At 36.4% G+C, this 27,348-nt stretch overlaps 1 protein-coding gene across 1 annotated transcript; it reads right to left on the bottom strand.

The window, feature by feature from the left end:
- LOC129527948 (solute carrier family 35 member F5-like) lies at positions 1-23,391 on the bottom strand. Its single transcript, XM_055367008.2, has 10 exons — positions 23,353-23,391; positions 21,873-21,954; positions 20,682-20,769; positions 17,685-17,749; positions 15,504-15,608; positions 11,454-11,610; positions 9,170-9,284; positions 5,204-5,358; positions 3,982-4,079; positions 1-1,422 (listed from the first exon to the last, which is right to left on the bottom strand). Exons 1-9 carry the CDS (start codon positions 23,389-23,391, stop codon positions 4,004-4,006), a joined length of 882 nt encoding a protein of 293 aa, XP_055222983.1. The 3' UTR covers positions 1-1,422; positions 3,982-4,003.
- Positions 23,392-27,348: the final 3,957 nt, after the last annotated feature.

The raw sequence follows: 27,348 nt of genomic DNA, 5'->3' as shown, positions 1-27,348 counted from the left end.
TGTTTGTATTTTAAATTTAATATCATAAACAATTTTTAAAGGTAATATAATATAGAAGTTCTCAGAATGAAACAAAAGGAAGGCTAAACTTCATTTTAGACTCATGGTAACACCAAAGCAATTTTAAGAATGTGAATAGGAAGCTAAACACTGCAAAGAGAATTCTTAAAAATCAGATTAGTTAAGAAATTTTGAAGAGAACTAAACTCTTCACACAGAAAACTTGAAAAGAATATTGATTAATCAAAAGCCTGTGAATCCTGGGACATACATTTACTGATATCTATGGTGAATAGAGTCCAGGAGCAGTTGCATAATAAGTACATGTAAGGCCTAAGTTTAAGAATTGCAATTAGGAGTATTTTACATTTAATTTATAATCTTAGTAGAGGAAAAGTTCTGATGTGATTTTAAAAACAGAATCCCTTCTCGCCTTACTTACTTGGTACTTTAACCATTACAAATTTATTCAGGAAAACTAAAATTATTTAAAGAAGAGACATCTAGTTCTAGAGTAATCTGGCACATTCATATGTGAAAAAAAATTAGAAATCACTTGATACATCTACAATACACAAATACACGTATAAACATTGTATTTTAATAATACTCTTTGTCACTTCAATTTAAATCATTCCATTATGAAAATTTCTTAATTGAAGGGAGACTATTTCTTCAAAACTCTAAATTAAGCAGAGCTTTATCAATTAAGTTTACAGCAATATAGCCTTTAGAAATACATATTTCTTCATTTTATAATAATACTTCCCCTTTAAAAATTTGCCACGGTTTGTCACAGATTTAAAATACAAGGCACCTAATGCTATAAAAGAATAATACAGTAAATGTAGTGTAAGTGAACCAGATATTTTCTCAAATACTTATTCTTTTTAAAGTCCCATGAAATTTGCACAAACATGCTTGTTACATAAATTAAACATTTTTTGTGTAGTTAATTTGCAATATTCTACAAAACCCAAAAATATAATCCACACTTACTACAGGTAGCTTATTTTAGCATTTTACCTGTCAGAAATACTGGTCTATGAACACTTAAGTGATTTCTTGAAAACATTTTCATAATATATTCCAGCATTTAACATGTGAAAATAAAGTCCCAGAACATTAGGATTTATTCCTTGATTAGTTCAAATGATTTCAACAGCTGAATTCCTTGAGATGTGTAAGGCAGGTTGGTCCTTTGGATGGACTGTAGACTGAAACTTCCTATAACTGTAGTGATATGTACACAGCTACATAGCAAAGTGCTTCATTATGAAAATGAAGAAAACAGGTATGAGAAAAATATAGTTTAGAGTTTCAAAGAACTGAAACTGTTATTTTTCAGACTAGGCACTGAAACATTTTTTCTACAAAAACTTGCCAGAGATTGTCTCTTCGCTGTATAGTTCCATTATCAAGCTAAAAACAGAAACCACAGAAATGTGATTAGATTATAATTTCACAGTTTTAGTTTTCTATAGTTTACATTTTAAAAAGCAAATTATCTTAAGATTGAAATACCTATTTTCACTGTATACATACTTAATAACTGGATACTCAAATTTGGAGTACTAAGAACTTATGAATGTGACTTCTATAGCAATGTCAAAAGCTGACATCAACACTAAAGACTGTGTATTAGCAGTTAGTTGTACTCCTGGTATATTCCACCATTACTCCTGCAAAGACAAAGACACCTGCCCAGTCTATTCTACTCTATTGCAATCCATCCTCTCTAGTCTTCACTCTCTTCTTTACACAGCTCTCACTTCTAAAAATACTGAAACCTTGCTGGATATGGGTAGGTTTAAGTGTGAGTATGAGAACAATGCACAGCATACCCAAGAAAAATAATGCATAAATTACAGCATTAAAAAGCTTTCAAGAATACAAAGTCCTCACTTAATGTCATAGGTTCTAGGAAACTGACTTTAGGTCCCCGAATAACATTTTTTCGTTCAGTGTTGTTATGTTATAATGTTGATGCAAAAAAAAAAAAAGGTTTGCTGTAATTTTGCGTAAAGTCACAGTTTATAAGAACCTACTGATGATGTTAAGTGAGGACTTACTGTAATTGTGTTTACGTTTTTTTAAATTTAAAGATGGCACATAAACATATATTTAGTTCCACTTGTTCTCCAAAACCTCACTAAAAAGGAAACAAAGGGTTAAAAAAATATATTTTTTAACAGAAATAAGGTCTCACTATGTTGCCCAGGCTAGTCTCAAACTCCTGAGCTCAAGTGATCCTCCCTCCTTGGCCTCCCAAAATGCTAGGATTACAGGCATGAGTTACTATGCCCAGCCTGGAATTTTTTTCTTAAAAGGAACAAACCACATGGACAAAAAGAAAAGTAGAGAGATGAGAAAATAACAGCCAACTCTTGGTTAGCAATGGAAAAACAGGACTAGATATCTCTGTAAGGAGGGGTGAAGAAACAACTAAAAACAAGAAGACTGGTATAATGTCTATAGAAAAAGCAGACAGACACCCAGATGCCCTCTCTTACTTTTCACAGTTGGCCAAGTGCCTTTTCTCTATCCCAGGAGAAGACTTTAAGGTTTACTCTCCAAAAAGGGTAGTAACAGAGGATCTCTGGATAAGGGAAATACCAGGACGAATCCTACATAGCTCAGTTATAAGTAACAATTTTTTAGTGACAACAATATAAACACTGACTACAGATCTATCCAAAATTATGCAATAACTATACAGGGATGATGAGGAGGCCGAACTGATATGGAGACAGTAGGCATATGAGGTGGGAGCAGAGGAGGAGTAAACTTGAAAATAATCTGTCCTCATTGATCTTAGTGGGAAAGTCAGCTGAAGATGCCTAAAACCGAGAACTCATGAAACACAAGTCATAAGCGTGATACTTAGGGAGACAAGAAGGAAAATACCAAAAGAATCAGCAAAGAGTTTAATTTCCTCAGAGTGGGAAGAAAATGAAAGCAGGATGAGCAGGGCAGGGAAGGGCAGGGGTAACTGCCTTGTACAAAAAGGCTTGGAGAACTAGAGCTCAAACCATGTGCAGGTATAAACTAGATTTAAAAACAGCACACTAAAGAAAAACAGAAAACCAGGACCATTAGCTGTAGGTTAGAAGCAAGTTTACCATGAGGATAACGAAACTTAATCTTCAAGCCTAATATAAGTGTTAACAACTGACAGGAGTTGTACAATGTTCTAGATAGGGAGGGAAAACTCAGTAGCAATCAAGAAACATTTCAATATAAATTGCCTAAAGATGTCTTAGAAAAACTAGAAAAATTCTAGTAGTTTATTGTGATCTTTCATTCTAAATAATCACTTTTGTACCTGCAAAATCTGTATGTTACATTTAATTCAAGCTTTCATTCAGCAAAATATTAAATGTCATGTACTCTATCATCGAAGACATATAAAAGACACTATTTCTTAAAATGTAAAAAATGGAAAAATATTCCAGAAGCATTGTTAAATGACAAAGCAATGTCAGAGAATGAGGATAAACACTGTGCCAGTTATGTAAAACACACACATAAAGATTAGTATTTTCCAACCAGTATATTGTACCCCAGGATATTACATTTTTCTTTTATCATCAGAGAAAAAATATTTTTCTAAAGCATATTATTAAATAAAATGACCCTTAGCATGAATAAAAATGAGTTAAAACTTTCTGATCATTTGAGTCAAGCACTATTATACATACTTTATATTTACCAAGTATTTACTATTTTAACACCCTCATAAGGGAGGTTCTACTGTAATCCCATTTCACAAATAAGAGAGCCGGAGCATCAAGAGATTAAGAACCTTGCATAGGGCCACACAGCTAGTATGTGGAGAAGACAGAACTGGAGTCCAGGCTTTAGCCCCTTTAGCCTCTAAGGCTGTATTGCCTCTCAAACAACTAATTATAGAAAATCAACCCTTTGAATATGACACAGATAAGAACCTTATTCAATACTAAACCCAGCTCACATACAAACCTGGGCTACAGACAACAAACAGCTAACTAGCTCCAACCTCCTGAGAAACACTGTGCATAGAGATGAGACTCTCACACTGTTCGCTGTCTTCTGGAACTCTTAAGAAAAAAAAAAGCAATAATTAAGGAAAGCTTTAGAGCTGAAAAGGAACCTCAAACCTTATTTATTCCATTGGCTGAAGCTATGTGGACAGGATGCAAGTCAGTGGCAGAACCAACACTAGGATAAAATTTCCCAAGAACTTGTCCCAAGTTAGCGTTTTTTGTTTTTGTTTTTTAAATAAGAGACAGGGTATCACTTTGTCACCCAGGCTAAAGTGTAGTGGTGCTATTATAGTTCACTGCAGCTTTGAATTCCTGGGCTCAAGTGATCCTCCTACCTCAGCCTCCCAAGTAGCTTGGGACTACAGGTATATGCCATTGTGTCTGGGTAATTTTTTTTTAATTTTCTTAGAGACAGGGTCTTGATATGTTGCCCAGGCTGGTCTTGAGCTCCAGAGTCACTGGAACCAAGTTCTTTTTATAGCAAAATGTAAAAAGCTTTCATTCTTAAAAAGAAAGAAATTGGAAAGAAAAACTGAGGAAATACTATTCTATCATGAATTATGTTCAAACCAATAAAAGTTTTCTATATTTAAGTTTGTTACGGCAAAACAGTAAACCTTTTGGTATTTCCTGTGAATCATATTTTTTTTTTAAAAACATGTAGATACTAGGCAGGCAAATCACTTGTGGTCGGGAATTCAAGGCCAGCCTGGCCAACACGGGGAAACCTGCCTCTATTAAAAATACAAAAATTAGCTGGGCATGGTGGTGCACGCCTGTAATCCCAGCTACTCAGGAGGCTGAGGCAGGAGAATCACTTGAACCCAGGAGGCAGAGGTTGCAGTGAGCTGAGATCATGCCATTGCACTCCAGGCTGGGCTACAGAGCAAGACTCTGTCAAGAAAGAGAAAAAAAGAAGAAAGAGAAGAAAGAGAAGAAAGAAAGAGGGAAAGAAAAGGAAAGAAAAAGAGAGAGAAAGAAAAAGAAAGAAAGAAAGAAAGAGAAAGAATCTTATTACCCAAAAGATCTAAACAAATTATTTTCATCTGCCGTAACATATAAGTTATCATCTTTCAATAATTCCTCACAAAAATCTCTAAAAGCTAGGCCAGCATGATGCAATTCTCAGTTATCTAGCAAACACTATTTTTAAAAATGTGTATTGGGACTAAACGTACCTCTGAATTCGATGTTTTCTGCATATAAAAGCAAATATTCTTCTGATTCCCAACATCACAGGATCCCAATTATTATAATGGCATAGGAGAGTTACAATAAAAAATGAAAAAAATACAGGAATAGCTCCTGCAAAAAATAACCAAGAAAACTGCACCTAAAAATAAAAGATAGAGGAAAAAACACACCCACAATTATCATTAAGGCAATTTCCCCCTTCAGTGTAAGTTTTCTATTTGTGAAAACTAGCAGGAATAAGAACAATGGGAAGACAAAATTAAACACTGACAATGTATTAAGTGTATTATTATTAAATAAGAATTCAAGACTTCAACTTACTATTCCATGTACCTAAATTACCAACAACAATAGTTCTTGCTTGGAAAATAGGCTAAAGGAAAGCCAAGAAAGCATACTTTCCATTTATAGGCATTGTACACTTAGAGTAGAGATATACAGTATGAAACTTTGCTCCTGCACACCATGTTGCTCATTTCTTCTTCACTGTTTGCTGCCTAGTCTCAAGTGGGTCTCTCTCCCTCAGTTTCTGAAGTCATCTTCAAAAAATGTATATTTTCGTAAAAAGTTACAGTTGTAGTATGCTGTGTATGCTACAGTCCTTATGACAGTACCAAAAACAAATTAAGTGCAAATTTGACACTCAAAACTCGCTTATCTAGTAATAAATGAAAAAAGCTCAAAATGAAATGACCAAATAAAATAAAGAAAAAAAATAGAAATATTTTTACTAAGGAATGTTAGCCAGAGAAGACAAGCAACAAGACAAGCCTCATCAGTGATGTCAACAAGTCTGATCCTCCAATCCATCATTTATCAGGGTTGTCAAGAAAATAAAAAATATCTGTAAGTAGGGTGGAGGTATTAAAATCAAAAAGAAAAAAAATAAGAAAAACAAATATATAAATAAAAAGAAAATAAAAAATAATGAGATGCCATCCAAAACAAAACTCATTCTTCCCTTTCACTGGTTCACTTTTACCATCTAGACTCAGCTAAAGATCAGAAACGATTGTCAAAGAAGCCTACACTGATCAACTACTGAGACTTAAGTGTAACACACAGGAGGTTTGCTTTAAAAATCATTATGAAAATAGTAACTTCTATCTATAAAATAGGGAAGGAAAACTGTGTTTGCCCTCTTTGAGAATTAAAAAAAAAAAAAAAAGGGCATGGAATCATAGGTAAGACTCCCTCTGGTGGAAAATATATACTATTCCATTTCATAGCACCATTAGTCAGAGTAAACGAGTTTTGTGAGCATAATGTCTTTTATGAGGGAACTCACAATGCATAACACAAGAATAATAACTGACAATTTTTAACATGCATACCCTATTTCTATGGTATTCATATACAATGACTGAGTCAGCCTAAGAACACCCCGGAAAGAATAGTCATTAAACTGAAAAGCCTTCATTTAGTTATGAAATTACCAATATATTTTAACATATTCCTGGAATATTTGCCAGAATGACTAATAATCAGGAAAAACCATGCTGCATTTAAATTATCCAAGATCAGAAAAGGTATTAAGAAGTTATAAATAATGCGATTAAAAATGTAGATATAGTTGATAGAATTATTTCATGAATATTCAACTAAAAACCTTATTTCATAACTGAATCAAAGCAAACTTAATAAAGATAGATAAAGCCCTAAAAGACTTTAGAAGGCAAGTTCACTTTCCACAATGTAGCTGTTTGTATGTTGTCTCATAATAAAAAACTTCTAATTTGATTTCCAACAAGCTAAGACAAAAGAAATGAAGCCATTTATTACAACAAAGAAAATTACCTATGTAAACAAAAATTTTTTTTCTAATTCCTAAATATATCTGAATATCAAATAGAATATGATCAAGGATGCTTTCTATTATATAAAATGATTATAAATAGATTTAAATAACCAATTTGTTTCAAGCACAATGTTAATAAATGCTAACATTTCAGAAGCTATATATAAATACAGTTAGCTAATTAAACCTAAAAACCCTAGAAAAGTAGATTTCTCTTATCATGTTTGTGTTACAGTTCTGGACACACACTGCTGCTTTTTCCAGATGGAATCTCCCTAACCTCAATCCTGACACCAACACACAGCCTGCTCCTTTAACTGACTGCCCAGTTCTAGATATGAAGACAATCAAGAACACCAAATCTTTTCTTGATTGTCTTCATATCCAGAACTGGGCAATCAGTTAAAGTTTGGTTATGTTTTTATAATTAATTGCATGTGCATACATTTCCCCGTTTTGTCTTTACCCTAAAATACTTTATTAAACAAATTATAACCATTATTGTTTGTAATGATAATTATGAAATGACTAATCATTTAATACAATTAGGTCCCCTGTGACTATTTTCTTAAAAATTCCTGAACATTAAGCTGCAATTTTTTTCAATCTACAAAGCTTTTGTTTTTAAAATATCAGTACAATAAAGATGATTTACACAGTAGTCTACCAAAATCCTCTAACTAGTAGCACCTTCCCAGTTTCACAACCAGTTTGGTTCATATTCAGGATTATGACCTGAAGATGAAGAAGGGCCTAGATATTACTTAAATCTATAAAAGAATGATGTGTAATAATGTGCAATGTTAGTGTTATATAGAATATCCACATTCTTTGAAAATGCAAGTTATGTAAGATAATTAATTCTCAATTAAGGAAAGAATCTCAGTTCTTTAACCATGACAAATAAGAATTTACTGACCATAAAACAAAGTTAAATATCAGTAAAGAATTATTTTATAAATAAAGAGGATATACAGCACTAAGCATATTTTGCTTTTATCTTTTTTTTTTTTTTTTTTGAGATGGAGTCTTGTTCTGTTGCCCAGGCTGGAGCGCAGTGGCATGATCTTGGCGCAGTGGCATGATCTTGGCTCACTGCAACCTCCGCCTCCCGGGTTCAAGTGATTCTCCTGCCTCAGCCTCCCAAGTAGCTGGGATTACAGGTGCCTGCCATCACACCCAGCTAATTTTAGTATTGTTAGTAGAGACGGGGTTTCACCATGCTGGCCAGGCTGGTCTCGAACTCCTAACCTCAAGTGATCTGCCTGCCTTGGCCTCCCAAGTGCTGGGATTACAGGCGTGAGCCACTGTGCCTGGCTAAGACCTAGAGAAAAATAGGTTTAAAATTTTGATTATTGCTTGTACACATTATAAGCCTTTGGGCCTTGAAGTATTTCCCTCTTCAAATTATATTAGACTAAAACACACATACACACACACACACACACACACACACACACTTCTGTGACTTAGTAGTTGCAGTTAAAAGTTAAATGCCTACATATACTGAACTGTGTGATAAATGGCTATGCTCCATCTTTCAGTGCTGGGCAACAGCATACCTCTGTTCTTCCTGCTACACTCAGGAGCACTGAATAAACTCTTCCCTTCTAGGCTGCTGGCAGCAACATCCCAGATTCTCTTTTCTGTGGTGTTAGCATTGCCAATATTTATCACGAGAATCCCCACATCCATACTAGGCCTTCAGAGAAAAGGGATGGGATACCCACTCTGCTGAGTCCAGAGAGAGATGGCTAACTTTTACTGCAAACAGCATGATTCCTGTGCTGCTCATTCAGCACAGTGTGAAGGAGCCTGTGACAGGGTTTATCGCAGAAACTAAAATGCTTGTATGATAAAATGTGACTTACCAAAGAACATCTGGAACAGAATCAGCTCAAAAACTGGAGAACTACATATGAAGATGATGCCCTTAACTTAGAAATTTAGGGAAAAAATGGAAAAGCTAAAAATGGAAATTATCTATTTCTTCGGTACTTTCTATATTTCTATGTAGTAAAGCACCTTGGGAGAGAAAGCATCAAGTATTATTTATGTTTGTATCCTCATAATTTAATCACATCTCAACTTTCATTAGGTTTGTTTTAATAACACACCTAAAATATCTATGAATAATAAATAGTTTCCTTACCTTTTGCATACACATGTCAGCTATTATGGACAGAGGTATTGTAAGGCTTAGTGCAAGTGTGCCTATCAATGATGAGGTAAGAAAGCAGCCCCAAAAAAAAAGAAAATATACATTTCTATATTTAAAAAATTAAACAACCAAAGAAAAACACTGAACAAAGACTTTCTATCCTATAATATAGGCCTGTGAGATCAGGAGCAAAGATAAGGGGCTAGGATGGATTGAAACATAAAATATAATAAAGTTATTAAGATGATTCTCAAAGTTTTTCTTCAAATATTAAAAATACAAATATATAAGTATAAAAAGCTCAAAATATTTTATGCTATTTTCAAGATCTGTTTGCAGATATTATTCAACTTTGGGTGTATAGCTTATATTTCATTAATTTTTTTAAAAAACTGTTGAACAGTTATTACAGTTTTGTGATGATTTGTAGATAACAAAGAAAACAGCATTATTAACATTGCAGGACAATACTTCACACATAGACTTTAAGGAAGTGATAAGCCAACATGTGATTCTGTCACCAAGCAAAAATATCTCACCTTCATGAACACTAAAATCATGTGTTACTCTTTTGATTTGGCTTGGCATAAAAAAAGAAAGACTTGAATATTCTTAAAAAATATTTTCTTGTTGTTTTCCATTTTTCTAACAATTGTCCTAACCAAAAGCTAAGTAAGCTCTTTATTTTCACCTTGAATTATCAATGTGGGTATGAAATTTTGAAATATCTATCTGCATACCATTTTGTTGAATTGAAAGAAAATATTACACCCAATGGAGACAGATGAGCCATTTATAAAGACTGATAATTTGGGCATATAAGGAGAAAATGAATTATAAGCCAAGATAAAACCATAATGTATATCGTTAGGACTACAGATCCATGGAAGTTATAGGCAAGTAAAATCTAGCTCAGTATATGTCAGAATTAATAATGCTGTCCTGCAATAAAAGGGGCTATCTCTCAATAAAGTGTCACTAGAAGTAATGAACAGAGGCTGAACAACGAGTCCTTATTGATGAGGTAAAGGAAACAAGTACTTGTGGTTCCCACTACTTAGCTGCTCTGTGAAAAGAGCATTCGGGGTCAAATACAGCATATGTTCTTGGATGTTTATCATGCAGAGTACTATAATAAAAAACCTGGGAGGTAGAATTATAAAGCCTGTTTGACTTAATCCAGCTGTTAAGGTGGATCCAATTTAGCTAAAGGCTAAAGCCTTTTGTCATCTGTTAATAGTTAAGGTTAAAAAAATCGAGTATCTAAAATGTACATAACTAAAGATGAAAAAATTAATGAGCAAATGGATTATGATTTTAAAGAATTTTAGATCAGCAAAGGAGTTTAGATAAGAACATAAATTACTACAATACAAAGTAAATCTTTAAGTATTACACAAAAGAGAGTGATATGGGGGATACCAAGAAAATAGGTATTTCTTAACTGGGCAGGGAGACACAGCACTATAGGCAGAGCATTAAGGAAGACTTCACAAAAAAGTCTATTTCTGTTGCAGTCTTTTGCAAGGGAAAACTAGTTAACAGTTTCAATGGGTATGTAATAAAATTCATTTTATTCACTTATGTTTTATTCATTCTATTCATTTCAAATTTCTATTAAATAAAAATAGGACTAAGTATAAAGCTCTGTTATTTGAAAGGTCTCTCAAACTCCATACATGATACTGTCTTCAAACTATTTTAAGTTTATTATCGCATATCAGTATATTGGATATACAGCATATCAAAGTATGTTAACATCTCAAATCAATCACAGTTTAAGGTTTACATATCTGGCTCACCCATATGAAAGGTCCTGAAAATAAATAAAACAAAAACACCTATGAACAAGCAAACAGATATTCCAAAGCCTCTTAAATAAGCACCATCTCCTGGATTCTCAACTAGAACTCATGCACTCATACTTGGCACACATACCTCATATGTTTGGATATCCATTAGATAATGACTACTTTCATTTGCATAATACTCCACTTTCTAAAACATTTTTACAGATTTACACCATTCATATTCATTCTTTCATTCAACAAGTATTTATTGAGCTCCTTCTGTGGACAAGGTACTACTCTAGAATGGGCACACAGAAGTTAAAAAACAAAGTCCCTGCTCTAGTGGAGTTAAAGTATTCAGTTGTATGTGTGTTGCAGAATGGGGTGCACAGGAAGGGCCACCAGCAAACAGACAAATATAAACGCTTAAAATATCCAAAAATTAATCAACTGATAATAATTGGAGAATAAACAGTACATACCACAACCACAGGAACTCTGAGAGTACTGTTCCAATAAGGCCATTAATGATAATGCACATTAATAGTACTTTATTGGGAAACTCGAAGTCCTCAAATCCAGTATAATGAAGTAAAAAGAAACCTGGCCATAAGAGCAGCAGATTAAACAAACCTACAAAACCTGAACATGTATAAAAGAGACAAGAGTTAAAATTGATTTATTTCTATTTTCCAAGCTTATTAACTCTAAAATCAAAATTAGATTTTGCACAAAAGCACTCTGGGAGGTTTCCTTAGCTAAAACTTCTGTTGGTTTGTTTTTAAGTCAGTCCTGTGAATAGCTCAACACCATTAAAAAAAAAACTGTCTGAAGCAACTGGTGATCACTCAGTTCAACTATCCACATTGTATGGGAGCAACTACTATGGAATAAACCACTTAGGACAACTCAACAAGAAGGGTTGTTAACCTTAGCTACTGATAATATAGTGCCCTAGAACTTAAAAGAAATAACTGGTATGTATGTGTTTGTGTACTCAGCCTAAATTAATTTTGAGGAATTAGATGGTTTGCTCTCTGATTCAATTATTTATGTCCAAAACACTTGTGCTTTGTGAGCAATAATGGAAGAAGGTTCCAAAGGAGATAAAACCCTTGGTTCCTGCATTCCCAGACCTCTAACTAGTTAGTGAGAAAGTATGTACACACAAAGAGCTATTCAACGTATGAGCAAAGTACCACTGACTAGTTATTAAGGAAAGCCATCCCACATAGTGGTTGAGTGTGTACTCGGCAGTCTGACTGCCTGGGTCCAATCCCAGCTCTATATATCACTCAATAGTAGTGCAAGCCTTATACCTCTTTAAGCCTCAGTTTTCCAATCTATAAGCATAAAATAACATTTAATAATATTTAATTAGGTTTCTGGGAAGAGTAGACAAAACACATAAAATATAGCATAGTATCTGGCACATGGTAAGCACTTAATAAAAGTTAGCTAATATTATTATAGAAATTAAGTTTATATATGACTATATACAAGTAAAAGTAAAGAATATAAAGAAAAAAGATTACAATTCTATAATAAATTTTGTTGTACTTCCTATACAGTTTATGTCACAAATTTGCTATATGATTTATGTAACTATACAGCTTTCTTAAAAGAAAATTAAATTACAGTAGATATATAATTGATACTTACTATGTCACCTAAATAATAAACCAGTCATTAGGATGCCTAGTTAAATCTTAACAGGGCAGGAGCACCCACTCTCTGTCTGATGCTAAAGACTCACAGCCACCCCACTTCTGTGAAGGGGGGCAAATAAGTCTGCCTTTCCCAGCAAGTTCCCACCCTCCACTCCACCCCATCTTCTGCAGCTCATTACTAACTGATGGAGGCTTTACGAGGCCAGCCATCACGACTCAAGGCCCAGACATATTAGCTGCTCTCCCTCTGCTCCCTGCCTCAGTACCTGCAATGAATTGGGCCAAACCTCAGTTATACTTGTGCGCCACACGGTTCTTTCCCCTTCTCTATCTTGCTTCCTTCACTGCAAGTTTTTCCTTCAGTGAACTCCCCACAAAAAATCACCCACACAAATTCCCCATCTCATATCCTGTTTTAGGGAGCCCAACTATTATGGTTTGGCTCTGTGTCCCCACCCAAATCTCATCTTGACTTGTAATCCCCACGTGTCAGGGAGGGACCTGGTGGGAAGAGACTGGATCATGGGGGTGGTTTCCCCCATGCTGTTCCCATCATAGTGAGTTCTTACAAGATTTGATGGTTTTAAAGTGTTTGGCAGTTCCCCCTTCTCAAGTTCTCTCTCTCTTGCCAGTGTGTAAAACATGCCTTGCTTCCCCTTCACCTTACGTCATGATTGTAAGTTTCCTGAGGCCTCCCCAGCCATGCAGAACTGTGAGTCAATTAAACCTCTTTTGTTTAAAAATTACCCAGTCTCAGGTAGTTCTTTATAGCAGTGTGAAAACAGACTAATACACCAACTTACATCTATTGATTAAAAAAACAACAACAAAAGAACACATATACAGCAAGGACACATGACCTAAAATGCTTAAATAACATTACAAAGTTGTTTTAATGAAACACCAAAATGTGGCATTACCAAGATCTAAATCTATTTTCTAGTCCCTGAAGTGCTGAGTCTATGAAATCCCACATAAATTAACATCCTTTGACCTAGAGACAAAAGTCCCAATGACCCCACCTATTCCCTCAACTGCCCAGAATCTGGCGCCACATGCCTTTCTGTTCTTCTTCCACAAAGCGAAGTTCCAGCACAATCATTCAGATCTACTCACTGCTCCCTGTTAAGCCTCTGCTCACACTCCCTTGCCTGAAGAGCCCCCAACATCCCAATCCTAACTTCTCCAAATCCTGTCTATTCTAAAGCCCAGGGCAGATCAATATTGCTTTACATATCACATCACATATGAACAGGACCAACACAAGCCACATGTCTATATGCACTCTCCCTAATATGAGTAAATTAAGCAATTTTTCTTGCAAGTTGTCAATGTATAAATTTTTAAAAAGTACCACTGACCCAACCACCTACCTATAACACTAAAAAAAACTAGCATTTTATTCCATTCCAAATAAAATTTTCTATGACTCTCAAATAAAATATCATTAAAATTATCTTTTCATTTTTAAGAGACAGCATCTTACTCTGTTACCCAGGCTAGAGTGCAGAGACACAATCATAGCTCACTGCAGACTCGAACTCCTGGACTCAAGTGATTCTCCTGCCTCAGCCTCTCATGCAGCTGGGATTACAAACACATGTAACCAAACCTGGCTATTATGCTATATTTCTTGAATTCTATATTTAAAAAGAATTTAAGCAATCATTCAGCCTCATGGCTTTTCAAACATTTTATTTTTGTTAGTCTTTAGGTACAAGTATTTAATCTATTTTTAGTTTTAAAATAGTTTTAAAATAGTCTTTTTAAAAAAAAAATTAAATAGAAATGCAGTCTCCCTATGTTGCCCAGGCTGATCTTGAATCCCTGGCTTCAAGCAGTCCTCCTGCCTCAGCCTCTCAAAGTGCTGGGATCACAGGCGTGAGCCACAATGCCCAGCCATAAGATAAATCTTTACTATAAATTAAATTCTAATGCAAAATGCTCAACAAAGTAGAGCTGTTCCACAGGTGAAGCAGCAAAGGAGTCCAAGAACTAGACCCCTGCATGCAACTGTATTTCCTTCCAACCATCCCAGAAGCCTACCTATTCCCTAAATCACAGTTTAGAGGCCATTCATCTAGTACAATTTCCTCATATTTCAGATGCCTGTGAGATAAATAAAGTTACAACAGCTGGATTCCAGGTCTCCTGACTCCTTGTAAGCTGCACTTTGAACTCTTATCACGGAGCTTCTTTATCTATTTATATTCAGATATCTTTTGAAAGATTATCTTGTCAATGTGTTCTTCATCTGTAGTCCTACAGATATCGCAAGTTCTTTCCTGAACTGATGTCAGGCAAAGGAAAATTTATAAACCATATCCAGAAACTATAATTGGGTAATTTGAGAATGAATCTATGTTATAAAAGTGTCTGTGTCTTAAAGATAAAATGCAAATGAAAAGCATTTAAATGGCCCACAATTTTTAATGTACATAAGTACATAGACTGCGACAGCATTAAACATATAATTCGGGGGCAGTCTCCCCAGTCCTTTGCTAACTATTCAAAAATGGCAAAATGTAAAATACAGCAGGTAAACTCTCACATGCTTATAAGACCATAAATCTGTCCTATCAGTGAGATAAATATCTGACTTGCAGTCTGAAGACATCAATTTGAAAAAAGTGTTAGGAGTTTCTTTCTGTCTCACACTGAGGAGACGGGCACTCCCTCATAGGTGCACAACTATGCAGGATAAAGTAAGGAAAACATTGGGACTGGCCTTCATAATCTTTAAATGGTTTTAAAGAATCATACGGAAGAAAAAAAAAGGCTTCCCTATTCCCTCCAAAAAACAAAAGCAAAACCCTGTGTTAATCATTTAGAGTAAATAGCCTCCCAAGTTACATATATTCTTACCAAAGAACATTGGAATATCCAACTTGTCTTCTCTATCTACTTTTCTCTTAATCATAACAATATAGACAGCATAGAGCATGGCTCCAGCAAGAGACCAAATGGAACCTGTAAAAATGGACGTGATTTAAAGCAATCACTCATTAGCTCATTCAATATACGCTTAAAATCCAATAATGTGTCAGATAATATTGCAAGAATATACAAAAGTGAAAAGATATATAATGATATAAATCACCTTTATATTGATATAAAGATATATAATGAAAAGGTATAGCCTACCCCATCCAAGTCTTCTAGGAGTACAGGAAGGAGTTTAATGTGTTAACAAATAAATGCAAAAGCATTCACCTCAATGATCCGACCAAAACCTATACATATTATAATAATACAACTCCAAAGTAACACTTTGTTTTTAATTTAGAAATGCATGTTTCTTATTTTACCCTACATAAACAATCTTGACACCTGGCATTTTCCAACTTAACAAATGTTTTTTTCCATCACTAAGCTGTTGCTTGTATTGTCTTCCTTACCCCCATATACCATTCTTAATATGTATTACACTACCACTCCCATCTTAAAGGCTCTGTTAAAGTTCCATTTCTTCCACAAAGCATCCTCTTTCTAATCGGCTGTATTTCTGTCCTGTCTTCTGTTTTAGACAATACTTACTATTGTCAAGTATGGTATTAGTTTAATCCCTAGTAGCTTCATTTTATAAATCTCATATTGTTCCAAATCAAGAACTCCTTGAAAACTGCAAACACATAATTTATACTTTTTAATGTTCCGAAATAGCTAACATAATACAGATCTCACAGTACATGAATAATAAATACTGATTCTCTTTATTAACTCTCAAAAACATTTAAACTTTTCTAAACAGCTAAATAATGTTCTGCCAAGTGGTCATATTCAATACTTTAATCAATTATTCAAAAGACGAATGTTTTATTACTTTTTTTTATTATTTTCAAACTTTTTTAAAGCTAAGGAAAAGCCTGTCAACAAAATCTTGCATACACATGCACATACCAAATACATACATTGTTTTATATACACAAAGCTGCTCTGGGTGAGAAAGAGGTGAGGAGGTTCAAAGCACAGCTCATTGGGTAGTAGCTAGGAATAATTCAGAAAGCATTGTTCTATTCAATAAACCTCAAATATCTAAAGAAGTATTCAAAGAGAAATAATTAATCTAGGTTTATTTTTTATTATGAGGTCTCACTATGCTGCCCAGGCTGGTATTGAACTCCTGGCCTCAAGCGATCCTCCCACCTTGGCCTCCCAAAGCACTGGGATAACAGGCATGAGTCACCATGCTCAGCCCAGCTAGGTTCTGATTACTTTTGTTTTTGTTAAGTCTAAGCAATGGATCAAAATCTAAGTGTTCACCATAGCAGTAACTATGAATCAAGAATCAAGAGTAAATGACAATATTCGTGGGTGAAGATATGACAGCAACAGGAAATTTGTATAGCCTCAAAGTATCCCCCACAAGATGCTTATTACTTACAGTGGGAAATATTAGTAACTTTACACTGGAGTAGGGTGGTTAATTTTAACCACCTTAAAATTAACATTACCAGCAACAGGACAAATCAATATCATGTGCCTTTTGGTAGAATGCACTGATCAGGAAACAATATCACTTCCATTATATTCTTACCAAAAATGCACAACCTCAATTTAACCAAAGAAAATGTCAGACAAATGCAAATTGAGGAACATTCTACAAACCAACTAGGTGGTACCCTACAAAAGTGTCAAGGTCATAAAAGACAAGAAGACTGAGGAACACTTCTGCATTTAAAGGAAACTAAGGAAACACGACAATTAAATGCAATAAATGATCCTGGATCAGAAAAAGAACATTGGTGGAAAAAATGGCAAAATTTGAAAAGGCTTTATAGATAACAGTATCATAATCAACGTTAATTTCTGATTTTTATAACTGTATAATATTTATGTAAGTTGTTAACATTTGAAAAATCTGGGTGAAGGCTATGAGAATTCACTAAACTATTTACGCATTTTTTATGTTATTTCCAAAGGAAAAGTTCAAAAAAAAAACACCCTGCTAGTGCCTACCCTTCGTACGTTCATCTGTGCACATGAGCACGCACATGTAACTTTCTTGTTTACTCTAACAGAGAGACTCCAGAGTCAAGTACTTACCTATTGTACCTCTTCCAGCAGATTTTTCAGACCCTGACAGGTTTACCAGTACAACACCTCCAATGCTATGAGAATAACAGTCATTAATGATGAGCTAAAGAATTCTGAAAAGGCTAATCATAAAGATAAAAATTATTTATAAGTGATCAAGACTAATCTCAACTTTGGGTAAAACTATCAAATAATTTAGCAATTTCAATAATAATATCTAACAATATCAATATAATATAGTGTTATATTTGTATTAACTCATTTAATCCTCACAAAATGTACAATATTATACCTTATAAGGAAGTCTTATTACTGCCATTCCCATTTTACATGTGAAAGCTAATACATAAAGAGGTAAGGTAACTTGACCAAGATCACATAGCCGAGACTGAAATACAGGCAGTTTTACTCCAGAGTCCAGTGCTTTTATGTGCTATGCTATCCACTGTCTTTCAGTTAAGAATGAATTAACCAACTTGTCATCCCTTTCCAATCTTTCTTTTGGATTATACAAATATATCAAACCCATATAAATCCACCAATGGTACTACTCTTGCTTATTGGTAAAATCTAAATTAACAGTAAAACTATCCTTACGTGCTTAAACAATTTCACTAATCTCATGATTTTAGCGGATAAAAATAAGACTGAATTAAGGATGTAGAGATATCAGAGGTCATTCATAAACTCAACTGTTATTTTCTGGGCATCTAATATGGGCAAAGCACTGGGTTACAGAAGTGAACAATACAGATGTGGTTCCTGTCCTCAGGGAACTCTTTACATTGTCTATTTCTATGAATCTTATAAATTGTAACACGTTTTCAAGTAGATGAGATATTGCTAATTAAAAAAAAATTAGCCTAATTCTCTCACCCTGATGAGAAAGACCAGTGTGGCAGTGGGAGAGGAAGATGAAAGAAAATATGTATTCCCTTACGGAAAGATGTCATCAGAACTCAAGTGTAGTCCTTACATTAAATATGCAAACCCTTCAATTAAATCATCACAATTTTCTGTAATAATCACTGTTCATATTCAGATTCAGCTATTATTTATTGAGTATCCACAATATATTAGAAACCAGGGATTTTGTTTCCATTTAAATGATGATGATTATGATAATGGCTAAATATAGTGAGCACCTCCTGTTGTTTATCAGACATTGTTCCAAGCACTTTAGAACTTCTACTCATTTAATCCTCATAATAATCCTATGAGAGAAATCCTATTATCATCCCCAATATACAGATGAGAAAATTGGCACAGAAATGTAAGGAACTTGTTCAAGATCTCAAAACTAGTAATGATGGAGATGGGATTGGATTCCAAGTTGTTTGGCTTGAGGCCACACTCTTGTCTCTCAATTGATGAAATGAGATTTCTTTGCTTAGATTCCCTTCAAGATTGTTGCTATGTAAAATTCTTTTTATAGCCTCAGAAATTGAATCTCTTAGTAAAAAGCCAATTCAAAACAAAATATTAAACAATGTTTAATACATAATTCTTAAGAACATATACTTACTCAAAAAATTTCTAAGTAACACTTTTTTTTAAAGGTACAGATAGTAAATATTTTAGGCTTCTGGGCCACATGGTATTGCAATTCAGCTCTGCCTCTGTAGTGCTAAAATGGCCATAGACAATTTGCAAATAGATGAGAGTGGCTGTGTTCTAATACAATCTGATTTACAAAACCAGCAGCTGACCCAACATAGTTTGCCAACCTCTGTTCGTCTACCTACTTTAATGAGAAGAAGTAATGTACTCTGTCAAAATACTTACAAGTTCAATATTTTATATCCATTTCCTTCTTTATCAAGTCTTTATTAAGATACCACGAAGAAAAGTTATAAATTAGCACATATTTTAAATAAAGTTAAATAAAACCTCATTTACTTCTCCAATACAAACATATTTCCCTAATGCAAAAATTTGCTCGGCTTAAAACATTAGTAAACCATGTAAAAGAATAAATCCCTAGTGGCCATAAAGTCTAAATGATAAATTAGTTGGATCAACCAGCTGCCCATTGGAGCAACCGTGGTTAATTTACCCTTATAACTAAAAAAGAAAAACATTTAATATTAAGAGCTACCAGTCTTCTATGATTGCCCAATACCAGACACTTCATAGCTATTACCACTAAACTTTAAAACAAGGCTGCAAGGTAAAATAGATAATATCATTTTCTCAACTAGGAAACCCTTTCAGAGTTTAAGGAAACTGCCCCAGGGCAAACAGCAGAGCTCTTATTCAATCTCAGCTTTGATAACCAAGAAACACTACTCTCCATCAAATCATCCTGCTACCTTCTCTGATTTTGTTTCATAAAATAAGTTTTATTAAACCAACACATCTTTTTTCAATACTGTCTATGGGCAAAGCCCTATGCTAGGTCTTTGATGACACAAATATAAAACAAGGCTATGGCCTTCAAGGGTTTACAAACCAGTAGGGAAGACAAGACAAACATACACAAAGTTAAATTAAAATATTTAAGTATAGTTATCAGCAACACTCATATTATGCAGTAGTGCAAAACTGCCAAATGAATTATACAGAAAATAACTGAAACATCACCTGAGGCTTAGACAATTAGAGAAAACTGAATGTTAGCTTTCTAAGAGAAGTAGAAAAAGGAGAAATAAAAATCAAAACAAAGAGGGGAAATTGCCTTAAGAAAAAGAAATAGAAACTTGGGAGATTATGAGGATTAAGCTGCCACATTAAGTGTGAATGTCAGTCCAATACTTGATGAGTCTGCAGACACATGAATGGGAACCAAAGCAGCCTTGGGGTTTTCCCTCTGGTTACCCTACCCAGGAAGGTTTAGAAACCTAGTGCAGGATGTGACAGGGCTAAGTAGCATCATGTCCACTTAAAGCCTTCTTTTATCCACATCTTTCTTTGCTCTTACAATACAAACTACCCTGGTGCCACTATCAGAAATTGTAATATTGTATTTTTAAGCAGAGTAAACTAGCTATCACACTATATGCTTACCTTAAAATTACAGCTAATAGTTTAGAAAGGGTAAATCTATCTCCACTCTTACTTGGAAATACTGCAGCAAGGATTAAGGTAAAAAGTCCTATGAGGAGAAAAGAATTTAAAAATGGTACATGAGTTTAAATACTGTCAACATTTTTACTACCAACTTCATTGTTTAAATAAGCAAATTATATACCTACCTTTCAAATTATTTTTGTCACTCTTAACTAAGAAAATGACTGCAGTTAAGTAATGACTAGACTGAAATGTTTAAAGTTCATGCATAAAATAGCCTCCAAACTAAACCATGTTTATTTCAACAGTACAGATCAAGTACAGTCCTATTTATTTTAAACTAATAGGAAACTTAAATCTTATTCAGAGTAACAAGCTGACTTCATCATAATCAAGCCTGTGTCCCTAAAGTTACTTTTATAGCTTTAAAAATACTTTTGTCTTCCAGATTTGAAAGGTGATTCAATCTTAAAAATAAAACACCTATCATAGGGCAAATTATAGTTCTGAAATAAGCAATTAAATTTTAGCCAAAGGGTCTAGAAAAAGATCTCTGGAAAGGATGTGTGAAGGGAAAGGCAACTACAATACAAAAGGCCAGCCTATAAAACTGTAATATGTTGTTATATAAAAAATATTGTAAAGTATTTGAAGGAACATAAATAGCACAGGCTAAGGCATGAAACTACAGTCATGCTTAACAACAGGGATAAATATAGAGAAAATGTGTGTCGTTAGGCAATGTCATCCTTGTGCCACCATCATAGAGCATACTCACACAAACCTAAATGGTATAGCCTACTACACAGATAGGCTATATGCTATAAGCCTATTGCTTGTAGGCTACCAACTTGTATGGCATGCTACTGTATTGAATACTGTAGGCAACTGTAGCACAATGGTAAGTATTTGTGTATCCAAACATATTTAAACATAGAAAAGGTACAGTAAAAATACAGTATTATAATCTTATGGGACCACCATCGTATATGCAGTCTGTTGTAGACTGAAACATCATATGCAGCACCTGACTGTATACAGATTAAAAGGCAGTTATAATAGACTAATGTATATTAGAACTAATGTAAGAAGCTATAACAAGATTAAAATGTTGTACATGTACATATATATATACCAGAAATACATACACTGATTTATAATGCAGATTTTTAAAGACAAATTTCTTACTGGAAGTTGAAGATAAAATATTAACTATAGCAACTTGTGTGTCTGAAAGTGCTTCTTGATATGACAAATTTGCCAAAAACCACTAAAGAAAAAGAAAACCAAAGTGAACCCTAATGAAAGACATGTTTACATCTGTCATTACAATTCAGAATTCCCTTTTTTGTTCTCCTCCTAAATACCGTTCTCACAAGATGTTTTAAAAGCTGCTTTGTATTGAAAAAATCACAGGCTCCCAAAAAAGACAAACATTTATAATCAGACCTAAGACCATGCTACCCAATTGCCCTTAAAATTTAACAATAGTTGGTTAACAATTAGCATTCAGGTTTTTTTTTATGAGTAAAATCAAGTATCAAATCAATTTAAAAATTTGCTTTATCTAGGCTGCATGTAGTGGCTCATGCCTGTAATCCCAGTACTTTGGGAGGCTGAGGTGGGTGGATTGCTTGAGCCCAGAAAGACCAGCCTGGGCAACACAGTGAAACCCCATTTCTACAAAAAAAAATACAAAAATTAGCCAGGCATGGTAGTGCACACCTGTAATCCCAGCTACTCAGGAGGCTGAGGTGGGAGGATTACTTGAGCCTGGGAGGTTGAGGCTGCAGTGAGGCATAACTCCCTCACTGCACTTCAGCCTAGGTGACAGAGAGACCATTTCTCAAAAAAAAAAAAATTGCTTTATCTAAGTACTGCTGACACTCTGTTAAGTTTATCTAAATCATATTTAAATTTGAGAAAATTCTCCAACATTAGAATATATACAGATGAATACAGCTTAATGAGAAATCTATTAAACCAGATGATGTGCATGGATATGGATGGACCTAGCTAGCTAGCTGGATTGAAAAATAAAAGGCTATATTCACTTTGGAAATTTAGAAATGTCCTATGAAAATGATAATTTATTGATTAATTGTGATTGCTTTTCTGAATCTCAGTTTGGAGACACAACCCAAAGAGTTCTCATAACTTTGGATACAGTGAAGGAAGTTTTCCAGCTATCAGGACTTTTTTTAAAAAATTCTTTCTTCTCTTCCACTTATCTAGGTTAGGATGGAGAATAAGAAATAATACTTTTTTTGATGACGGTTGGCAGGATGTGTGTGTGTCCAAAGTTCAGTAATTTTCACTGATAATTCATCCATTTTTTTGTGGATAACACTTTTTTACTATCTGAAACAATGCTACTATGAATATCTTAATTCTAGTACACACCTGCCACCTGGTGCATAAGTACATGAGTGTCACCAAAGCATATACTAAGAGGTAGATTGCTGGGTCAAGCAAACTAAACTAATGGCTGGTTTTTGGTGTCTCTGTTACTTACACTGGTTGACTCGAAGAGTTATTCCACCAAATGACTTATCTCTATTAAGAGAAGGACATCTCTCGATCTCTCTCAGAGCTTGTGGCTGAGTAGTTTTACACTAGTATTTACATTGAAAAGAAGTAGTAGAGACACATGATTGTAGAGCACTACCAGAACGCAGCAGATGGCTGAGAGCCTAGTAGTCTCCATTCAGTCCATACTGTACTCAAGGCTGAAGCCAGAATGAAACTGTGGCAACATGGTTCTGATTCCATCTGCAATCCTTTGATTTCCTAGATAATTTCACATGCCTATCTAGATAGGTCTCGAACTCCTGACCTCAGGTAGTCGACCCACCTCAGCCTCCCACAGTGCTGAGATTACAGGCATGAGCCACCACGACCTGCTAGGAGTTCACGCTTTAGTTGGGGAAAATATACAATAAGCAAGCCAATTTTTAAAAAGAGAACTGCAATTAGAGTTAAATGCTACAACGACAATCTCACAGGAAGATGGGATGTAGAATGATAAGGCTCTCAGAATAGTAGGAGAAACTATTGCTTCTTACGATGTTTGTCTTTCTTTGTATCAGTGCTCAGCTGAGTCTGCAGTGCTTCAGAGGCAGCTTTCATTTTATAAAAATCTATGATTTCTCCTTCCAGTTGTTTTTCTCTTCCTCGAGCTTCCTTATCTCCTCCTGTTGAATCATTTTAAGATGCTCGAATTTGTCCTGCAGCTGTGAAACCAATGTGCAGTTGTGACACCAAAGCAGTGTGGCTGAACACCCAAAAGAATATGCTTTTTTCTGATTATCAAACAAACCCAAATCATCACAGTAGAGCACGATCTTAATAACAATCTCAAAAACCCAGGAGTAAACACTCAGATATGGAATTTTTCTTTTCTTCTTTTTTCCTTTTATAAGATGGAGTCTCACTCTGTTGCCCAGGCTGGAGTGCACTGGTGCGATCTCAGCTCACTGCAAACTCCATCTCCCAGTTCAAGTGATTCTCCTGCCTCAGCCTCTTGAGTAGCTGGGACTACAGGCATGCACCACCACTACAGGCGTGTGCCACCACACCTGGCTAATTTTTGTATTTTTAGTAGAGATGCGGTTTTGCCATGTTGGCCAGGCTGGTCTCGAACTCCTGACCTCAGGTGATCCTCCCGCTTTGGCCTCCCAAAGACTTTTTTTTTTTTTTAATATAGAGACAAGTTCTCAGTACATTGCCCAGGCTGGTCTCAAACTCCTAAGCTCAAGTGATCCTCCCACCTCAGCTTCCCAAAGTGCTGGGACTGACTGGATGCAGTGGCTCATGCTTGTAAACTCAGCACTTTGGGAGGCCAAGGTGGGAGGATCTCTTGAGCCCAGGAGTTCAAGACCAGACTGGGTGATATAACACAATAGTAAACTTCAACAGGAGAGAGAATCTGTAAACTTCAATATAGATCTTCTGAAATTATCCAGTCAGAGGACAAAGAAAAAAAGAATAAAAAAGAGAAAAGAAGGCTGGGTGTGGTGGCTCAAGCCTGTAATCACAACACTTTGGGAGGCCGAGGCAGGCAGATTAAGAGGTCAGGAGTTCAAGACCAGCCTGTCCAACATGACAAAGCCCCATCTCTACTAAAAATACAAAAATTAGCCGGGTGTGGTGGCACACACCTGTAGTCCCAGCTACTTGGGAGGCTGAGGCAGGAGAATCGCTTGAACCCAGGAGGCGGAGGTTGGAGTGCAATGTGAGCCGAGACCACACATTACACTCCAGCCTGGGTGACAGAGCATGACTCTGTCTCAAAAAAAAAAAAAAGAAAAGAAAAAAAGAGACAGAGAAAAGAAAGCCAACAAGACACCATTAGGCAACCCATTGTCAGGTTATGGGAGTTTGGGAAGGAAAGTAGAGAAAGGAGAAGAAAGCTTATTTAAAGAATGGCTGAAAACTGCCTAAATCATGGGAAAGATTTACACATCTAAATCCATGAAGCTTAAAGATTCCTAAAGAGGTTCAAACCAAATAGATACTCACCAAGTCACAATATAATCAAATAGTCAAAAGTTAAAGAAACTTTGCAGGTCAGGACAGAATCGAATAATACATTCAAAGTGCTGAAAGAAAAAAACTGCCAGCAACTAATACTATGTCTGACAAAGCTGTCCTTCAGAAAGAAAAAAGAAATAACGTGTTTCCTCAACAAACAAAGCTGAGGGCATTCAGGACCACTAGGTCTACCTTAAAAAAATGCTTAATGGAGTTTTTCAAGTAAAAATGAATGAAGTTGGGAGCGGTGGCTCATGCCTGTAATCCCATTTTGGGAGGCTGAGGTGAGTGGATCACCTGAGGTCAGGAGGTCAAGACCAGCCTGGCCAACATGGCAAAACCCCACCTCCAGTAAAAATACAAAAAATTAGCCAGGTATGAAGGCCACTGAGATCGTGCCACTGCACTCCAGCCTGGGTGACAAGAGTCAAACTACATTTCAAAAACAAAAAACAAAACAAACAAAAAAAACAAAACTTGAGGCCTGGCCTTCTGCTCCTCTCCAACCTCCCCTTCTCTGGGCCCAAGCCACCTTGGCTGAGGAGGGGGTGAGGAGGTGTGAGCCCCTGCCAGGAACCCCCTGCCCGGACCAAGTACTCGGCCCACAGGCCTGCATTCAGTGAGGCCTCCCGTGGCGTCAGCATGTTCGTGTGGAGGAATGTGGAAGGTCACTCTGCGGCCGTGTTCCCCTGGTACTCCATCCCCTTCCTCACCCCTCCCTGCAGCCACATGAGGCCCAGCAACCTGCCAGTCACTCAGTGGCCTCCAACCAAAGAAAACAACCTGCCAAGTTGGCAGCTGTTGCTCATGAGCGTCCACCAGGTGGGACAGGGAGTGTTGACCCTCGGCGGCCCCCTTGAGCCACCTGCCCTGAAAGCCCAGGGCCCGCAACCCCACACACTTTGGGAGTGGTGGAACCTGGTAAAAGCTCACCTCCCACCATGGAGGAGGAGCCCTGGGCCCCTCAGGGGAGTCCCTGCTGAACAGTGAGACAGAGAATGACCATGATGATGCTTTCCTCTCCATCATGTCTCCTGACACCCAGTTGCCTCTACCACTCAGATGATGTCAGGCCCAGTCCCTCAGTGCCCTGCGCAAGGAACAGGACTCATCTTCTGAGAAGGATGGACGCAGCCCCAACAAATGGGACAAGGACCACATCGGTGGCCCATGAGTGGCGGTCATGATCTTCAGCAAGCGGCACCAGGCCCTGGCAGGGAGCACCAGGGTCACTCCAACCAGGATATCCGGACCGTCAGCCAGATGCTGACTCTGGCCCAAAGACTTCTACTCAGTATGGAGCTCCAGGCCACTTTGCAGCCCCTGGTGAGGGAGGTGTACATACCATGAATTGTGGGACCTTCAGAGCTTTTCACTTTTCGGAAAATAGCTCCTGTAGGGGCTACAAGATGGAGTGTGAAGAGGGCCTTGGGCCACAGGGAGGTGCCTGTGGACTAGGGGGAGTTCATGCACCCCTTCTTTCTCCAGAGGGGCTGGACTCAGGTGAGTATGGGGGTGGGGGCTCCTGCACTTCGACACAGGCAGTGGGAGGGTTTTCTTCCCATTCCCTCTGCACTCCCAACTTGAGCTATACTTTTTAAGAAAGTGATTCACCCTGCCTTTGCCCCCTTCCCCAGAACAGAACACGTTGATCATGGGCGATATTTTTCATTGTGCCAAAAAGTTGCCATGACCGTCATTAAACCTGTTTAACACCAAATAATAAGGAAAATAAAATAAAAAATTTGGGCTTGGTGCAGAAACTCACCCCAAATAAATCACCTACCAAAATATTTACATAATGGTGGAAATATTCCAAAATTCAATATTTTGGGATTTATACACAAAAGATAAACAAATTAGAGGCCAAGAGGCTGCCGGAAGGGAAAAACGGGGCCTGGGAAGGCCGTTGTGAGGAATGAGCTGGGCCTAAAGAGGCCACTGGCAGGCGGGAGCTGGGCCTGCTGAAGCGGCCGAGAGGCAGGAGCTTTGGACTCGGGAGGCCGCAATGAGGCGAGAGCTAGCTGGGCATGGAGAGTCCGCTGTGAGTCCGCTGTGAGTCCGGGCCCGTGCAGGCCTTTGAGAGGCAGGAGGCCGGGCCTGCAAAGGCCCACCGGAGGTCAAGTTCTGG

The sequence above is a fragment of the Gorilla gorilla genome, chromosome 19 (genome assembly GCF_029281585.2).
Source record: "Gorilla gorilla gorilla isolate KB3781 chromosome 19, NHGRI_mGorGor1-v2.1_pri, whole genome shotgun sequence".
Classification (NCBI taxonomy): Eukaryota; Metazoa; Chordata; class Mammalia; order Primates; family Hominidae; genus Gorilla; species Gorilla gorilla.
The sequence above is the reverse complement of the archived record's forward strand: the minus strand, read 5'-3'. Positions and strand labels throughout refer to the sequence as shown.